Raw genomic sequence first — 19,097 nt, forward strand, 5'->3', positions numbered from 1 at the left:
CTCACTCAGTCACCAGACTGGCCTTGAACTCAGAGATCCACCTGTTTCTGCCTCCTGAGTGCTGGGATCAAAGGTGTGTGCCACCACTGCCTGGCATAGTTTACTCTTAAACAAAATCACAAATATTTCTTTGTGATAAATATTGATAGTTCTGGGTATGTCTAATTTTTTAGTATTTTGATGCAATTTCATCACCTACAAAGTTCACATTTGAGAATCACACAATTGAGTTACAAAAATATTGCAAAATGTCTCAGTGTGTTTTTTTGTTTGTTTTTCATGAGACAGGGATTCTCTGTATTGTTTTGGAGGCTGTTGGTCCAGCCCGGCCTCGAACTCGCAGAGATCCACCTGCCTCTGCCTCCCGAGTGCTGGAATTAAAGGCATGCGCCACCACTGCCCCGCAAGTCTCAGTGTTTCAAGTAAATTTAGGATTCCTTGTTGAGCCACATCATAGCTATCCTAGGGTGTATGTGCCCATCAGCTCCAGATGGAATACACCTGGAACTGTTACTACGTCTTTTTAAACGTATCCAGGCTGAGATGACCCAGTGGGTAAAGGTGTTCGCCACCAAGGTTGATGACCAGAGTTCAGTCCTTGGAACCCACATGGTGAAAAGAGAATCAGCTTCAACAAGTTACCTTCTGACCACACATAGTAAATTAATTAATAGATGTAAAAAATTGTCTAATGGCCGGGCGGTGGTGGCGCACGCCTTTAATCCCAGCACTCGGGAGGCAGAGGCAGGCAGATCTCTGTGAGTTCGAGGCCAGGCTGGACCGACAGCCTCCAAAAACAATACAGAGAAACCCTGTCTCTTAAAAAAAAAGTATCTAATGGATACCAGTATCAGTCATGTGATTTATCCTGCCATAAATTAACAAGCATAAGCTTTTAAAAAAATTATAGGATTTCCCCATGAACTTTTATTTCCAGTTTGCTTTCCCCATAAAACCTTATCCAAATGATACTGTAATCCTCTATTGTTCTGTGCCCATACACTATAAACATCTTGTTATCTGTTTGCTCATTAAACTTACAGAAGAAAATAATTTTTCAATTTTTGGTTACAATGAGGTGCTACCACATCTAAAAAATGTAGACTGAATTTTGTATTTTTATTTTTTATTATTTTTGAGGCAAGGTCTCTTTATTTAATTTTGGCTGTCCTGGAACTCACTATGTAGCCCAGGCTGACCTCAATTTACAGTGATCCTTCTGCTGCAGCAGATTATAAATAGTGGAATAAGGACTGTAGGTATGCTTGATGCTTTTCTGAATTGAATTATGCATAAGATTGGTTAAATAATATAGCTATAGTTCTTATTTAGTAATTATCAAGAATACAAATGAAAACACTTGGGGATCTACTAAGAAATTGGTCTTTCTGTTCTTCAGGCCAAAACTCGCTATGTAGCCAAGGCTAGCCTCACACTCACAGTCCCTGGCCTTTGCCTCCTGAAGGTTAGGACTGTAGGCTTGTTCATGCAACGCCTCTGAGAAGGGGAGAAATTTTGTCAAATTTTGTCAGTTTTATCTAACTGACTTTTTGTCATCCTAAAAGTAGTTACCTTAGTGATGGTAAAAGATGAGGATTTCTTTCATGAGTTGGAGTTAGTAGGCTTGTTGGGAAAGGAGACTCACACCCACTTGGGCCACTGTAGGATTGGGTTAGACCAGGGAAAGAACATACTGAAGTCAAGGACCTAGAACTCAGTTCTCTTAAAATCATCCTTACCCACCTGAGAGTTGAAGATCGTTGCAAACAAAGATTATGTTGTGAGACTGGAGAAACGGCTCAGCTGTTAAAGGCTAAGGGTCATAGCCCCCCCCCAAAAACACATGGCCAAGATGTCCTTACATGCTCTTCACTTGATCAAACAACAAATGTCTACTGAGCATTTGTGGACAATGCAGGGGTGAATAAACAGATGGGTGGGTGGGTGGATGGGGGATGGATGGATGGATGGATGGATGGATGGATGGATGGAAAGACAGAAACAAAAATAACAAGCATGGACATTTACTATCTGTCTACAACTCTGGTATTAAAGCATATAAATAGGTTAATGGCATGTGCCTATAACCCCAGCACTTGGGAGACTGAGGCAGGAAGATCACTGTGAATATGAGGCCAGCATGGGTAACATAATGGGTTCTAGGCCAGCCTAGAAACTTGATTTAAAAGAAGAAGAAAGGAGGAGGAGGAGGAGGAGGAGGAGGAGGAGGAGGAAGATGGTGACAATGGTCCTTTAGGGTATGATAAACTGCAGTAGGCCCCTGCCTTCAGACTGTAATCAAAAGGGAACTGTAACATGGTGGCCACTGGCTCTCATCCCATGGAAGTGGGTGGGGAGCAGTTGCTGTGGGAGTCTCCAGAGATTTTTAAGTTTAATGTCATGGCAACTGTGTTGAAGCTGAACGTCTCTGCTCGTGCTTTGTGTCTTCTGTGACAGCATATGCCCACACCGTCTATGTTCATCAACTTCACAGTAATGTGAAGCTGTTTCCTAAGGTCTCTGTTTTATAAGTTCTGCATCCTACTTCCTAGATATAGAGAGATTTAGTCTCTCACATCATTCTCCTTTATAATAATTGGAACTAACATCTCCCTTCCCCTAACACACAAATGGCATTGTGTGCCAGGCAGGAGTCTGTTCAGTCCCTAGTGTGGCGGTAAGCCGGTAAATACTTAATAGTTAACATGGGGTGGGGGAAATCTTCCTCATTTCAGTGCTATCAATACTGCACCACAGCTGGTTTCACGCTACCAAGTGAAGCCTGCCAGCTCACAAAATTCCTGAAAATTGCACAAGTCACTTACATGCTGGCTCGGCACACCACTGGGATTCCCTGTGGCCCTCAGTAGGGGATCTTCATGTGGTATCCAACTGCACCAGGAGCCATCATGCCCCGTTGCCCTAGCTAATGCCAAACTTCGTCTGAGCCCAGAATTCACTTGGCAGGAGCAGCCCATGGGTGTTTCGTGTGCCCATTGGCCCAGCCAGGAAAAGACGCCGGCACCACCTCACCTCAGAGACCCCTGTGAACAGAGGCAGCAATCTCCAGTGAGCCACTAGGAACAGTGGGCTGACTTCTATTTTAACCATTTCAACGGTCTATTCTCCTGCAAACACTAAATGCATGCCTACACATTGCTTTAACCTCACCATACTTCGTGGGTTGCCTAAAAAAGAAAGAAAACCCAGCGATGCTTTTTTTGTTGTTGTTGAGAAGACACAAGGAAAGACATCTTGGTCTCAGCACTGACACAGCCCCAAGTCGACAGTGGGGGCTGTGGCTCTCGGCGATCACAACACGTACAGAAAGAGAGCCTCGGTGATGGCGCACTGCTGATGTTGTGAGATAACTCCTGCATCCCATGAGCGGCGGGCCTTGCTCTGGGCGCAAGAGATGTAATATTTTGATAAAACATGGCACTTCCTCTCGAAGCACTTTGAGTGCGCTGAGCTAAACCATGGCAGACAGAGGCGAGGCTAACTGGGTCTCTCCAGCGGCTCCAGCCACCCCTCCCACACATCTACACGCAGCATAATTAGCACCCATGAGCTGCAAAACGTAGCTTGGTTTTTTCTGCCTTTGGCAGCACCAGTCACTTGTGTTAATGTTTGTTATAAGTACCAGACGATTGTAGGTATCAAAAAGGACCAGGACTATGGCATGGATATCAGATGTGTATGACATAGGCCTGTTATCTCAGCACTCAGGAGCCTGAGACAGGAGGATTGCCACAAGTACAAGGCCAACTTGTTACATTGTAAGTTATAGGCTGACCTGAACTACAATGAGATTCCGGTTCCAATATCTCCCACCCCCATCCCAAACAAGAAACTATGCTATGGAAAACTAACGGAGGCTTGGAGCTGTTTTCTAAGGAAGAAGAGAGAGAGAGAGAGAGAGAGAGAGAGAGAGAGAGAGAGAGAGAGAGAGAGAGAGAGAGAGAGTGGGTGTGTGTTTTCCTAACAAACTTTCTAGGTTCCCATCTTTATTTTAAACTAGTCTGCTCAAGGTGTCACCATAGAGACCATTTAAGGCCTGCCAACCAAGTATCAAATGCAAGTTTTCTCTTGGAACCAGGCAAGACCTAAATATACACACTGAGGGCCAGAAAGATGGCTCAGAAGGCAAGGGGGCTTGCTGCCAAGCCTGGCGACCTGAGTTCAATCCTCAGGATCCCATCAGTGAAAGGAAAAAACTGACTCCCACAAACTAAAGTCTCTGGAGACTGGGGTTAGAACGGGATCGCGTTTGACATGGTCATGCCCGGGGTGGGAGGGTGTAGAGATGAGACCTTGAGGGGTTGGGGAGTCTGCAGAAAGAATGTGGTGCTAGTGAGGAAAACACAAGACAGAGCCCCAGTTCTTTCTCATCTGAAGCTGGGTTCTCAACTCCATCACTTCCCGCTCAGGAACGGAAGGCATCTGCCATGAGTGTGCATATTAGGAGGCTGTGATTCTAGGTGCATTTAGCAATAGAATTATTTTTCCATCTTTGGAAATTTAGGGAGACTAAGTTAGAAATGTCCTGCATTTCTTGTCTTCTGGCCCCTCGTTTTTTTTTTTTACAGTCTCTATCAGTCATTGTTATGATTAGGAACCACAATGTCCCCCAAAGACCTGGAGCTAATGCTTAGTTGCTAACCTGTCAGCATTACTGGCCTAGTTGGAGGAAGTAGGTCACTGGGGAGTCCTTGAAGGGTTTTCTGGGGTCCCCTCTCTCTTTTTGGTTCTTGACTGCGGTAAAATGAACAGCTTTGTTCTACTGCAGGCTCCACCATGATTATGTTGCCATGGGCTCAAAGTGATGGGACAAAGCAGCGGGGGCTGAGACCCCAGAACTTGCACTTATCATTCGCTTTTGTTTTTAGAGACAGGGTCCTGTGCAGGCCAGAATGCTTGGAAATCATTTGGTTGTCAAGACTGGCCCTGACCTCTTGGCCCTCCCACTTCTGCTACCTTCCCGCTCTCTAGTTTTCCTTTCCTTTTCTCCTTTTTCCCTTCTATTGAAAATAGACTTTTAAAGGTCACACATAGCATGTCCTGATTACAGTTTCTCCTCCCTCTACTCTTCCCAGTTCCTCCCTTCTCATCCAGATCCACTCCTTTCCCCTCTCTCATTAGAGCACAAACAGGCTTTCGAGGGGTAGTAAAATGATCTAACAAGAGAAAACAGAAATCAACATTGGAATAGGACAAAGCAAAAGAGCCTGCGAGAAGGCACAAGAAGCAGAGACCAGTTCATTTGCACACCCAGGAATCCCTTAAAAACACTCAACTGGGCCGGGCATTGGTGGCGCATGCCTTTAATCCCAGCACTCAGGAGGCAGAGGCAGGCGGATCTCTGTGAGTTCGAGACCAGCCTGGTCTACTGAGCGAGTTCCAGGACAGCCTCCAAAGCCACAGAGAAACCCTGTCTCGAAAAAAAAAACACTCAACTGGGGGCCATAATACATATACAAAGTGTTGTCTGTCCTGGAAATCACTCTCTAGACCAGGCTGGCCTCAAACTCATAGAGATCCACCTGCCTCTGCCTCTTGAGTACTGGGGCTAAAGGCATGTGCCACCACCACCCAGATACTTTTGTTTTTCTCAGTATTTTTGTTACAGCAATGGAAAGCTGACTAATACAGTTCTTTGTATGCACAGTAGTCATTTTTTCTGGAGCAGCTACCTATGCAAACTGTAAAGGTGGTGTCAGCACCTGTCACACCAGCATTCACCCTGCCCCACTCGCCCATTTATGTTTCTGAGTCCTCTTCCCAGGGCTTTCATTCCAAATTGCAGCAGAAATCTACTCCTTCAGAGATCTGAAGGTGTTGGAAGGAGCATGGTCCCTCCAAAGGCTCTGGCAATCCTTGGTATTCCTTGCTTGTAGCAACACAACTCGAATCTCTACTTACTGTCACATGACTTTCTTCTCCATGTGACTTCCTCTCCTCTTACAAAGACTCCAGCTACTGGAGTTAGGGTCACACTAATCCACTGTGACCTCAACAGCCATTGGAGGTAGGGTTACATTAACCCACCTATTGGAGGGTCACACTAACACACTGTGACCTCAACAGCCATTGGAGTTAAGGCCACACCAACCCACTGTGACCTTGCCAGCAATTGGAGTCAGGGCCACACTTACCCAGTGTGACCTCATCTTAACTAAGTACATCCACCATGACCCTGTCTCATCACCATATCTTACTAGCATTTCAGATCCAAAAGGAAGACCCCTATGTCTTTTGTGTTGAGAGATCTGGCTAAGATACATTCATGGGATGCTGGACAGGGCTGTTTCTACTGCTCAAGATTAGTCTGATGACAGTTGCAACTAGATATCAAGAAGAGATAAATAACAATTATTCTTATTTAGCAATGACTGTGCTGCAGAAACAAGCCTGAACCTTCTCATTCTTTGTTCTGTTCACTTTGGTTGGGACACACTATCTCACAGGGACATGAACTGCTGGGCGCAGTGGTGCGTACACCTTTCATTCCAGCACTCAGGAGGCAGAGGTGGGTGGATCTGTGTGCGTCAAGGCCAGTCTGGTCTACACAGTGAATTTTAGGGCACCCAGGAGTACACAGTGAGACATTATCTCAAAAAAATGTAAATTTGGCAACTAGGCTTCTTTTTAAAAAATCGTGTCTGAGTATGAGTGTTTTGCCCAAATGTACATCTGTGTATCACCTGCATGCCTGGTGCCCTTGGAGGCCAAAGGTGGCCATGGATCTCTGGAACAAGAGTTACAGACAGTTGTGAGTCACCATGTGGGTGCTGGAAATGGAACCTGGGTCCTCTGGAAGAGCAGCCAGTGATCTTAACCACTGAGCCATTCCTACAGCACATAGGCCTCTTTTTTTTTTTAAGTTTATGATGCAATGGGTTAAACTTCGTCATATATGCAAAGTAGTTACATATAAATTAGGCATATAAACAATTACTAATTAAACATATTCCAAAAACCTCAGTTTTAAGACCACACTGATGCTGCTACTGCTGAAGACAGTGAATTTGAGAAAAACTATCTAGGCTAGCCTTGATCTTCCTGCCTGCACCTCTTAAATTACAGAACTGCAGGCCTGTGTCACCATTCCCAGGTAATGTTCTCTTTCCATTTCAGAAATTCGGCATGTATAATTTGAATGTACCCATTATCTTCTTTTTTAAAGCAGTGTGCCCTGGTAACCACCTTTTTTCAAAAGCAAATTACTCACAGTATTGACATTAATCGTCTATTAGTCAGTTTGAAAGTTAATCATGAACAAATGGAATAATCTTTCAACATTGATGTTATCCTAGTAACTTTTTTCTTTCTTGTCTTTCTTTCTTTTCTGGGGGGGTATGGGGGATTCGAGACAGAGTTTCTCTGTATAACAGCTGTCCTGGAACTCACTTTGTAGACCAGGCTGGCCTCGAACTCACTGAGATCTGCCTGCCTCTGCCTCCCAAGTGTTGGGACTAAAGGCGTGCGCCACCACATCCCAGTTCTATTAACTTCTTTCTAAGAGAACTTTACAGCATTTGGGTGGGTTATTTTGTTTTTTTTTATGTTTGAGACAAAGTCTCTCTATTATCCCAGGCTAGCCTGGAAATCTCTGTGTAGCCCAGGCTGGCCTGGAACTCTCTATTATCCCAGGCTAGCTTCAAAGTCACAAAGATCCTCCTGCCTCTGCCTTGCAAGTACTGGGATTACAGGTGTGTGTTATGGTTTAAATTTTTATTGTTGCATGATATTACGTTTTCGTGCTTATATTGGAGTATTAACTCAGCTTTGTCTAAACCCAAAGGAAATTCTAACATGACTATCAATTCCCAGGCTAGTTGCTGTATAGAGAGAGATTGCTGTTACCCAAACACAAACAATGTGATGACCACCAGAACTCAAGAGCCCTAACCTAGAAATGTGGGCACAGCCGCCACTGCTGTATCTCCTCCTGAACGTGACTCGATGGATGTCACCGTCGAGAAGTTGCCGAATCAGAGACACCATGTGCCTTCCCTCAGCACTTATGACCACATCCTGCACGGCAGTGTTTTCTGACTCTGTGGTTAAAAACTGGCACAAATTAATGTATAGCTCGGCAGATCAGGAATATGAGCTAAGACTGTGATTTGAATCTCAGAATTATTAGACGAAGAACTCAAGTTCTGTTCTTGAACACTCAGGCAACAGAAAAAAAACCTGAGAAGAAAATCCTTTTCTTCGGAAAAATACGCAGACATACGGAGGCAGAATTAACCCGGGACGTTCATTTAGTCATACAACAAACGTTGATTGCACATCGGCTATGGGTGAGGTACCTAGTAGCGAAAAAGGTGTCCTAAATGCCAGTCAATAAAAGGTGGAAGGGGAAAGACAATTAACAAATAAAAGTTGAGAGTTATCTGTGATGGGTGTCATCACAGAATAAAATGCAACATTGTGTTAAAATGTTATTGGGAAAACCTCTAAAGATATTTTTAGATGAGATCTGAGTGATGTTTATAAAGCAACAGTGGTGAGATTTGTCATCTTAATTATTGTCATAACATGTGAGATTTTAAACAAGCATATAGTGCTAAGTTTCAATGTTCACACACAAAGCCTAAGAGTGCTTTTCTTGTCTTTTTTTTTTTTGAAAAAATTTCTTCTTGATTTCTACTTCCATGAACCTTCTAGACTGTAGTACAGTGCAAAGCTGTATTTGACCTTTGGTTCCTGTTCTTTCTTCTAGGCACACAACTCCTGAAACTCCTGTGTTTTCTTAGTGATAACTGTATGTTGTGGTTCACAACAAACCCTTTCAATATTCATGAATTTATGCTAATGAGGGGACTTAGGTTGGGACCCAAGGTACCTCAGACTACAGAGGAACCAGTGAGAACTTTCAACCTCACCTACTGGCCTCTGGGAAAGTCCATGAAGAACTGCAGATCCAAATAAGATCTTGGACAGTGAGCTTGAGAACGTCTGCTCTGGGGATGAGAGCTTCCGGGCTGGGCACACTGGAAGGCCCTGGGCAGGAGGCACGCCTGGAGAAAGCTTCCTCCTATGCCTTGTCCTGTGCTCTCTTCCATTTGACTGCTTCTGAGTCAAATACTTTATAATAAGCCATTAGCAGTAAGTAAGGTGATGTCTGTGCATCTGTCCAGGCTGTTCAGGTCTCTGTATTGTGGCTGATGTCTGAAGTAGGGGTAGCCTTACAAGATGGAAAACTTAACCCATGGTGTTTGTCCAAACTCTGGGAATTAACACCAGAGTGGTCTTTGGTTGCCAGTTTGTCTGTCTGACACCCCAGAAGCTCCTAGAAGCGCATAACTTGTAAAGAGAAAAAAAAAACCGAAAGGGAAGCATCGAATATGGGAACTTTGGTTCCTCAGTGGCCATGTTGTTACCATGGTAGGGAGCCACAGCAGTGGTGTCCTGGTGAGCGTCTAAAGGTAAATCTACCAATGGGCCCAACTCCCAAGGAGCTGATTCACAGGATGCCCCAGGAAATGCAAACTAGGAAGACAAGGAGTACGATGTTATAGCCTTTTGGCTGCTATTGCAATGGTTAAAATGTAGATGGAAGAATGTACTGGACCAGGTCTTGAAGCTAGACCAAGCTCAGATTGCATCTGGCCTGAGTTTTGGATATTAGGTTCCAAGCTGTCCTTAAAGGGAAAAAAATTACATGGGAACAAAACACCATCTAGGATGTATCTGGACAGGGGCTGGGGGACAAGGAGCAGTGACCAAAGCATCTGCTGCACAAGCAATAGGACCCTAAGTTCAAACCCCCAGCACCCATGAAAATGGCAGGTGGAAATGGGAGCCCAGCTGTAATCCTCGTATCAGGGGGCAGAGACAGGGATCTCTCCAGAAGACTGACAAGCCTGACTAGCAAATTTGCAAGCTCTGAGTTCAGTGGGAGAACACGCCTCAACATAGAAGGTGGGGCGCAATCAATAACCACACTCAGTGTTGGCCTCAGCCTCCATTCACCATGTTCTTCTGCACACACAGCCTTCCCACGCAAATGCAAGCATGCACACGCACTTGGGATATCAAGAAGCAGTCCAGGTCTGGGAGAACAAGACCCAGAAGTGAAACCAGGGGTAGAATGTGAACCGAGTGGCCTTATTTTGTAATTCAATGCCATCATCTTGCTGAAGAACCTTTAGTAGAATGGATTATGGGTTTATTTAGGAGAAGTATTTTGACTCTTTTTTTTCTTTCTAGGACTGGGGATCGAACCCAGGACCTTGCATGTGATAAATACACACACTCTACCCTGAGCAAAACCCTCTAGAACTTTACTTTCCAGATGTTGCACAGTGGTCAGACAGGTGTTAACTGATACAGGACCCACAGCTCACTATGGAACAATCACTGGTTATCTTGAGGTAACCACCAGCCTGGAACATTGGATAGGAGCCTGCTTAACTTGAAGCAGTCTATGTAACTCACCTTATAAATGCCAAGGGGAACATTCCAGATAAAACAGCTGATATACCTCCCAGTCAAGACCATTATACTCTCTCAGAATTGCCTAACCCTGAGAAGGGCAGTCTCTCCCTGGGTCTGTAAGACCCCTAATGCCAGGGCATCAAGATTGCAGGAAGTAGCCCAGCAGTGCTGGTGTGTGCCTTTAATCCCAGTACTTGGAGGCAGAGGCAGGTGGATCTCTGAGTTGGAGGTCAGCCTGCTCTACAGAGAAAGTTCCAGGACATTCAAAGAAAAAAAAGAAGGTAAAAGAAATAGGGGCCAGTAAGCTGGCTCAAAAGATAAAGGTGGCTGAGACCAAGCCTGGTACCCTGAATCTGATGGTGGGGAAAGGACTCCTACAGGCTGTCTTCCTTCACACACACCTCTGCCCCCAATAGTAATAGAAAAGACTCCTACAGGCCGTCTTCCTTCACACACACCTCTGCCCCCAATAGTAATAATGAGTAAAATGTTTAAAAGGAATTGAATTCTTAGCTGCCTAGTTATTTTTTTTAGAGAACTGACTGTTGAAAAAATGCTCCAAACTATGAAAGTGTGCTATTTTTATAATGGAAAACGATAAAACAAACATCTTTCATTTTCTGTTGTTTGAGACAGGGCCTGAATATTTTGCTTTGGCTATGTAGTTCAGAATGGCCCTAAATTCATGATCCTACTGACTCAGCTACACAAGAGATACAATCATAGACATGTTCCACCAAACCTGGAAAATAACTAGTCTTAAAGTAAAGTTAATATAGTATGAACAATGAATGTGCATCTTAAAATTTCAACATATTGGTGTAATAAACGTGTGTGTGTGTTTGTGTGTTGTGACTGTATGTGTATATGTGTGTGCAAGTGCCCATGGAGGCCAGAAGGTCACCTGGAGAAACTGGTGACAGAGCCACTGACATGGGTTTTGGAAAAGCAACCTAGGGCTACTTAACTCCTGAGTCATCTCCCCCACCCCAATATTAGTTTCATCTTGCAACAAACTATTAAACACAGATATATATTAAATGAAGTAATCTGAGTTGATTTTCACTAAACCCACAGATACACATTTCCTCTGTCAAGGTCCTCTTCACACTCAACCTTAACTATATCTGGAACCATGAAGCTTTTGCTGCACAGCATGGTTTACCTCCTGCATCTTCGTCTTCATTGGTTGGGGCTTCTGTACTGTCCACATTTTCTGCCTCATGAGGTTTGCTTAAACTGTAGTCACTCAAGGCTTCCGGGCTTCCTGAAAGACAAAGGGAGTTTTAAGGACGAAGTCCACTTGAAGGGATTTGTATAACTCTGCATCGAGTCCCACAGCACATCTGTGACAGCCAGTGTGCCCCACTAATGTGCAGGCTCAACATCCAGTACTGATAAACAGTACCCACTTCCCTCATCCCGGGGAGTGGATGTGGAAACTCTCAAAGCTTAGAACTGTGGATGATACTCATGCATCCTTCTGCCGGCTACAATTCTTGTGAGTTCTGCGCTCACCTGCCCTATAACCAGCTCATGCTCCATCTACACAGCTGTTCTTTGTTCATTTGCGTAGCTCACAACATCGCTGTTCATGCCCAACAAGTATTAATGTATTCATTCAGCCTGAACACATTCATGTAACCTACTACAAGAGAAATGCTTTCCTAAAAGGAAACCTAGAAACTTCTGCATACCGAACCTATTTTCTCTTTCTGTTTATATAGTAAGTGTGATTCTATGCAAAATGTAATGGAACCCAGTTCCTTCCTTCATTTCATTTCTTGGTGCTTTAAAAATGGGGATCTCAGCCAGGCAGTGGTGGTAGCACACGCCTTTAGTCCGAGCATTCAGGAGGCAGACACAGGTGGATCTCTGTGAATTCAAGGCCAGCCTGGTCTACAGAGTGAGTTCTAGGACAGGCTCCAAAGCTACAGAGAAACCCTGTCTCGAAACAAAACAAAACAAAAAAAACGAGATCTCTCTCTGTAGCCCAGGGTAGCTTCAAAATCACTATATAGTCTATGCTGGCCTGAAGTCAGTCAAATTCCCCCTGATGAAGCTAGAGCAGGAGTCAGCAAACTTTGGCCTGATCATACCTGCTCTGTACAGGTCCAGGTGTAAGGATAGTTTCAAAATTTTCAAGGGTTATTAAAAACAACAACAAAGGATCTGGGGAAGAGATTATATGATAGATTTCTGGCCCTTTTTCAGAAATGGTTGCTGACAACTGATCCAAAGTGAAGCTTAAACCATGAAAATTCAAGTTATTATCTTTACCAAAATCGCTTAGTTAAAAAAAAATCAAGTAAACAAAAATCCAATGATCAACATTAGCGGGAATGTAATTTGACTCTGGTGCTAAAGAACGTGTGTGTGTGTGTGTGTGTGTGTGTGTGTGTGTGTGTGTGTGTGTGTGTGTGTGTATGCCTACACGTATGGAGGCCAGAGGTCATTTCAGGTGCCTTCCTTTATTGTCACCACTTTTTTTGAGACAGGGTCTCTCATTGACCTGTCTCTGTCCATCAGTGCTGGGGTTACAGGTACATGCTGCCACCCTTGGCTTTTATGTAGTGTTGGGGGTCCAAATTCAGGTCCTTGTGAGTTATATCACTGAGTTATCCTCACCCCCTGTCATATTTTTATGATGTTAGTGGAGGAGGTATTTTACCAGCAAAATGAACTGTATTGATTTCCCATTGCATTTCTACAGTAACCAGATAAGAGCACTCCTCTTTCTTTGGTGCTTTTGGTTAAAAGTGTGCTTCTATGGCAAAGTCCCGGCATTACCTGTGGGCAGAGGCTGCTCCTCAGCTCCTTTCAGCTCCACATTTTGTTGTGTATCTAAAAAGAAAGGGTATAGATATGAGCTACACAGGACACATTTCAACAGGATCTGAGTGTTCTGAGTTAAATGAGGACACTGACTCCGTAAAGCCTAGCAGGAGAATTCTTCTTTCTGGGCAGAGCTACGTTTCCTCCATGCTCCCCCTAATGGGACTGGAGGGAGAATGGAAGGAGTTATCCAGGCAGCATTGTCACTCAGACCTTTCATTCTTCAGAGACCCACTTATACCAAGAAAATGAGAAAAAGCGGGTTACTCGGGGCATGATGGCACACACCTTTAATCTGTTCCTATATTTGATGCTGTGAGTGCGAGCCCAGTACGGCCTACATAACAAGATCTAGCCTGGAAAGGGCTGCAGAACTAACAATGGGGCTAGAGAATGGTTCAGTGATTAAGGGCACACACTGCTCTTGCAGAGGACCTCAGTTCAGTTTCCAGCACCCACATCAGGTGGCTCATAGCCCACTCTAACTACAGCTCTGGGGGATTCAACACCCTCTTCTGGCCTCTGAGGGTATCAGAACTCACATGTATATATACACACACGCATATATACATGGTTAAAAATAAAAGGTTTATAAAAAGAAATTGTAGAATCGCCAACTGAATTCTACAATTTTGTGATACTAGATGTTGTGGAACAATCTTTTTGTACACTGTGAAGATGTGTCTTTGCTGAGGCACCTTCTGACTGGTTTAATAAAGAGCTGAATGGCCAAAAGCTAGGCAGGAAGAGGTTAGGTTGGACTTCTGGGCAGAGAGAGAAGACGAGGAGATGAATCTAGGTGTAGGGAGAGATGCCGGTGGAGAGGGAGAGGAAGCAGGACAAGAAGGAGGAGAAGTAAAGCCCGAGCCATGTGACATGTGACAGCACATAGTTTAATAGAAGTGGGTTAATTCAAGTCATAAGAGCTAGTTAGAAGCAAGCCTAAGCTAAAGCAGAGTTTTCACGGTTAATAAGTCTCCATGTCATTATTTAGGAGCTAGCAGGACAGAAAAAGACTTGTTACAACTAGATACTAGTTTTATTTAATCACACACCACTCTCCCATTAGTTTTTCTATTCACTCATCAATTCAGATAAGTTTCCAAAAAAGTTAGAGATATCAGTATATTTCATCCCTTTAACATCATAAGCAATACCAAAATTCTATATTAGATTTTAAGGTAAAATTTATATGCAGGGAAATGCTTTTATTTCAAATTTGTCTTTTAATAATTTTTCAAAAGCATATATGCCTGAGCAATGCAAATTCCTATCAATATCCAGATGCAGGTGTTCATGTCCATAAATCCCAGGACTCATGAGTCTGAGGGTTTGAAGCCAGCCTGGGCTATGTAATGAGACTCCATGGGGAAGGGATGGGAAGGAAGATGAGAAATGGGAGAAGAGGAGAGGGGAGGGAAGAGAGAGAGAAGAGAGGGATAAGAGATAGAGTGTTTCCACCATCCCAGATGGGTTTTCCCTGGAGCCTCTTCCTAGGCAGTCCTGACTCACACACTCTAGACACTGTTTTCATTGTAGCCACTTTAGCCTATTCTAGAACTTTGTGAAGATGAAACATTACAATCATATGATGCAGAGTCTTTTGTCCAAGGTTTCTTTTAACATAATCTTTTGGGATCCATGCATTCAGTGGTGCTTCTAAGTAGTTCATTATTTTAATTAAGTAATATCCCACTATATAAGCCTATTACTCATCTACTCTTGAGAAATATTTAAACTGTTTCTAGTTTCATTGTTGTTTGTTTGAGCCTTACTATGTAGCTCTGACTGACTTGGAACCCACTACATAGACCAGTCTAAGCTTGAACTCATAGAGAGCCATCTGCTTCTACCTCCTGGGATTAAAAGTGTGTACTTTAAACAAAACTACTATGCTGTTTTCTGCAAAGAGTAGACTTGAGGCTGGAGAGATCTCTCAGCAGTTAAGAGCACGCACTGCTCTTGCAGAGGACCCGGGTTCAAACTCCAGCACTCACAAATTGACCGTAACTCTAATCCCAGGGAATATGATGCCCTCTTCTGAACTCTGAGGGCAATAGGCACGTGTGTGGTGTAAACACACGCACATACAGATAAAACACTCATACACATAATATAAATCAGACCTTTAAACATTTTAAATAATAAGCTTAAATTTTAAGATAGTCTTAAATTTATACGAAAATTATGAAGGTGAGTACAGAGGGCTCCCACACATTCCATATTGAGCCTCTTCTATTAACACCTTATTGTTAGTGCAGGATAGCTATTATAACTCATGTTCAGATATCTATTTATTATATTAATTTTCAGATATCTTTCACTTCCATCCAATGCCTGCATTAGTTTAGTCATCATGTCCCCTTAGGCTCTTCTTGGTAGGTTAGTGTCTCAGGCTTTCCTTGTTTGGGTGACCTTGATGGTTTCATAATACAAGCAGGTATTTTAGAGACTGTCCCTCAGCTGGGATGTGTTTGTTTTTCACATGAGTAGACTGAGGTATGACGATCCTTGTAAAAAACCTTTCAGTGGCCATGAGTTCATATCTTAAGTAAATATCCAGGTGTTGAATTACTGGGTCGTGGAGTAGGTATATGTTTAGTTTTAACAGAAACTGCCAGAACTTGTTCAAAAGTGGTTGTGCTATCAGCAAAATATGCATTCTTCCTGTTGCCCCAATCCTCACCCATATTTTAACTTTGCCAGAATTTTGGCTGGTTTTGTTTTTTGAGACAGAGTCTCGCCATATAGTCCAAGATGGTTTCAGACTCGAGTCTCCTGCCTCAGTTTCTCCAGTGTTGAATACATGCTTGCAGCACCATTGAGCTTATCATTGCAATTTTTTTAATTGAGACAACCCACAGATTTCCATCTAAAGTCAATGAGATCAAAGTAACAGTGTCACCCACATCTTCCATGGATTTACTTCCATCTTGTTAGCTGTCCAGTTGCTGAAAGAAGATTCTTAAATTCTCCAAGTACTGTTATTTATCTGTTTGTTTCTGCCTATCTTGAGGCCACACTACACGCCGTCAGTTTTCCACAGTCTGCTCCATTACGATTACACCAATACACAGCGTTTTTTTTTTCCACTCTGCAACCTTTACACTAGTTGTCATGTGTTACATCTAAATATATCACAAAGTCAAGGAGACAGCATTCTTAATTTTTACTGTGGATAGTCATGTTTTATTTTACAGAAGTTAAGAGGAAATTTTACTTTGGCTTTAGCGTTTCTGGTGCTTTTCTTTTCTTTTTTTTTTCATGAATGTCTGGTTCTTGTCTGATGTCAACTGCCTATAGCCTAAAGAACTTCAGCTAACATTTATGTAACTATATGGGGACAATTTCTCTTTCATTTATTTTACTGTGTCTTTACTTTTCTTTGAAGCTTATAAGATATTTTATTAGGAGGTTGGAGAGAGGGCTCAGCAGTAAAGAGCACTGGCTGCTCCTCCAGAGGACCTGGGTTCAATTCCCAGCTCCCACACAGCCGCTCACAACCATCTGTAACTCCAGTTCTAGGACATTCAACAACCTCTCCTGGCCTTCCTATGAACCAGGAATACAGGTGGAACAGGGACATAAATGTAGGCAAAACATCTATACACATAAAATAAAAGCAATTAAAACATTTTTAAAAGAAATCATATTAGACACAGAATTATGATTATGAGGATGTCACCATTAATCCCAGCACTTGGGAGGCAGCAATATGAAAATCCCTGAATTCAAGGCTGATGTGGCCTATATAAGGAGTTCCAGGTCAGTCAAGCCAACATAGTGAGACTCTGTCTCAAATATATATTTCTGGATTGAGCCAGGCACAGGGACACACCCGTTATCTCAGTGCTTTGGAGGACAAAACAAGAGGATTGGCATGAGTTTGAATCTTGGGCTATATAGTGAGTTCCAGACCAGCTTGGACCAAAAACAAAAACAAAAGAATCTTCGGTTGACAGTGTTGTTTTCTTCTGTCCCTTAAGTATCGCACTGAATTCTAGATCCTAGTTTCTGATGAGAAATCAGAGGTGTATTCTTGCTCTGTTTATCGTGTGTTCTTTTTTCAGAGTTTTCACGATTGTTTCCTCTTTACCTTGGCTTTCAGCAATGTGATTTTTATTTGCATTTTCCCACATGAACTCCTCTACAAAGTTGAAACATTCTCAGCTGGTAACTCTCCATATACCTTTTCTGCTCGTTCTGTTTTTCTTCTATGACCAGTTACACGAGTGTTAGACCTTTTCCAAGTTCTCACACCTCCCCAGAGACTGGTCTTTCTCAAACTAGTGTCTTTACCTCTAACATTCACAGCGAGTGTGTGTGTGTGTGTGTGTCTGTGTGTCTGTGTGTGTGTCTGTGTCTGTGTGTCTCTGTTTGTGCATCTGTGTGTCTGTGTGTCTGTGGGGAGGGGAGGCTGTGACTCTGTAGCCCAAGTTGGCCTGAAACTTGTTATGTAGTTTAGGCCAGCCTTGACTTCACCATCCTCCCACCTCCACCATCCTGGTGCTGGGATTTCAGACACTCACCATCTCATCCCATTTGCTAACTCTTTCATCATCTTAATTTGCTGTAGAACCCATCCAAAAAGTTCCTTGAGTTTTAGATATTGAAACTTTTAATTCTAGAATTTTCGTTTTTGTTATAGCTTCTTTGTTAACATTTCCCACTTGTTAATTCACTGTGTGTGTATTTTCTTTTACATCTTGGAGCATATTTACAGCTGTACTAGATTCTTGCTCTAGTTCCAATATCTATATCATTTGGGGTCAATTATCACTGGCTTTCCTTTCTCTGAAGGAAGTATCAAATTTCCTTGCTTCTTTGTGTTGTATTCTGGACATTATGAACAGTAATTCATAATGCAGAAATTCTAAATTCTCTTACATTTCTCAGAAACATATAGGAATTGGGGGCGGTTAATTGTGGTTGTTTTTCACTTTACAAAGTTGACTTATTTGGGTTAAAGCTCATGTTCTGTCTGTCCTGTGATAAACAGCAACCAGAATGACCAAAGGCACCATAGAATTTTTATCGTTCCAAGGGTACCTGCATTAATTGGTCACTCCGAAGAAACACAAGTCTCATATTTAAACTTCAGATCAGGTAAATATAAACACACACACACACACACACACACTCCTTATTTCAAGAATCAACCAGAGTATTCATATTTCCCTTCTGGCTTTCTCCATCCCAGGATTCCCACCACTATTTCTGGTTGCTTGTGGTTTTGTTTGTTTGTTTGTTTTGCTGTTGTCCTTGTTTGTTTTAACTAAGTAAGACTGTAGATTTTGTATTCAAACTTTAGTAATTCTAATGTTTAAAATGGAGCCTTCTTTTAAGGCAAAACAAAACAAACACCATAAAACCGGTTGTTTCTAATGCCTTTCAGGTGGTAGGTTTTCTTTTGGTTTGCTTTTGTTTTTCAAGACAGGGTTTCTCTGTGTAGCCCTGGCTGTCCTGGAACTGCCCTCAAACTCACACAGATCCCCCTTGCCTCTGCCTCCCCAGTACTGGGATTAAAGGCATGTGCCACCACTGCCTGGAAAGGTGGTAGGTTTTTTAATATTACATTTTATCCACAATCTGTAATTTGTTTCCTCTGAGTATAATTGTTCAGTATTTCCCCTACAGCTGGAAATTTTAAATCTGCTTTTGTGTTCATGGTAATAATTTACACAAAAATACTGGTTTCATAGTCTATAATATAGACAGTAATCAAGCTTGCTCCAGTTTTTGGTTTGAAAACTACAATCACTCTTTTTACATTCTATCCTAATTGAGAAAGTTCAATATCAGCCATTAGATGC

The 19,097-nt window shown here is 42.8% G+C and overlaps 1 protein-coding gene across 1 annotated transcript in view; it reads right to left on the bottom strand.

The window, feature by feature from the left end:
* Ikzf3 (IKAROS family zinc finger 3) overlaps positions 1-19,097 on the bottom strand; it is an 83,532-nt gene that overhangs the window by 45,674 nt on the left and 18,761 nt on the right. The window contains exons 2-3 of the mRNA XM_013117634.3: positions 13,240-13,293; positions 11,615-11,716 (exon numbers count right to left, since the gene is read on the bottom strand). Of these exons, the coding sequence (XP_012973088.1) occupies positions 11,615-11,716; positions 13,240-13,293 (156 nt within the window). The remainder of the gene's footprint in view (positions 1-11,614; positions 11,717-13,239; positions 13,294-19,097) is intronic.

This window comes from Mesocricetus auratus, unplaced genomic scaffold (genome assembly GCF_017639785.1).
Source record: "Mesocricetus auratus isolate SY011 unplaced genomic scaffold, BCM_Maur_2.0 Super-Scaffold_100007, whole genome shotgun sequence".
In the NCBI taxonomy this organism is placed as follows: Eukaryota; Metazoa; Chordata; class Mammalia; order Rodentia; family Cricetidae; genus Mesocricetus; species Mesocricetus auratus.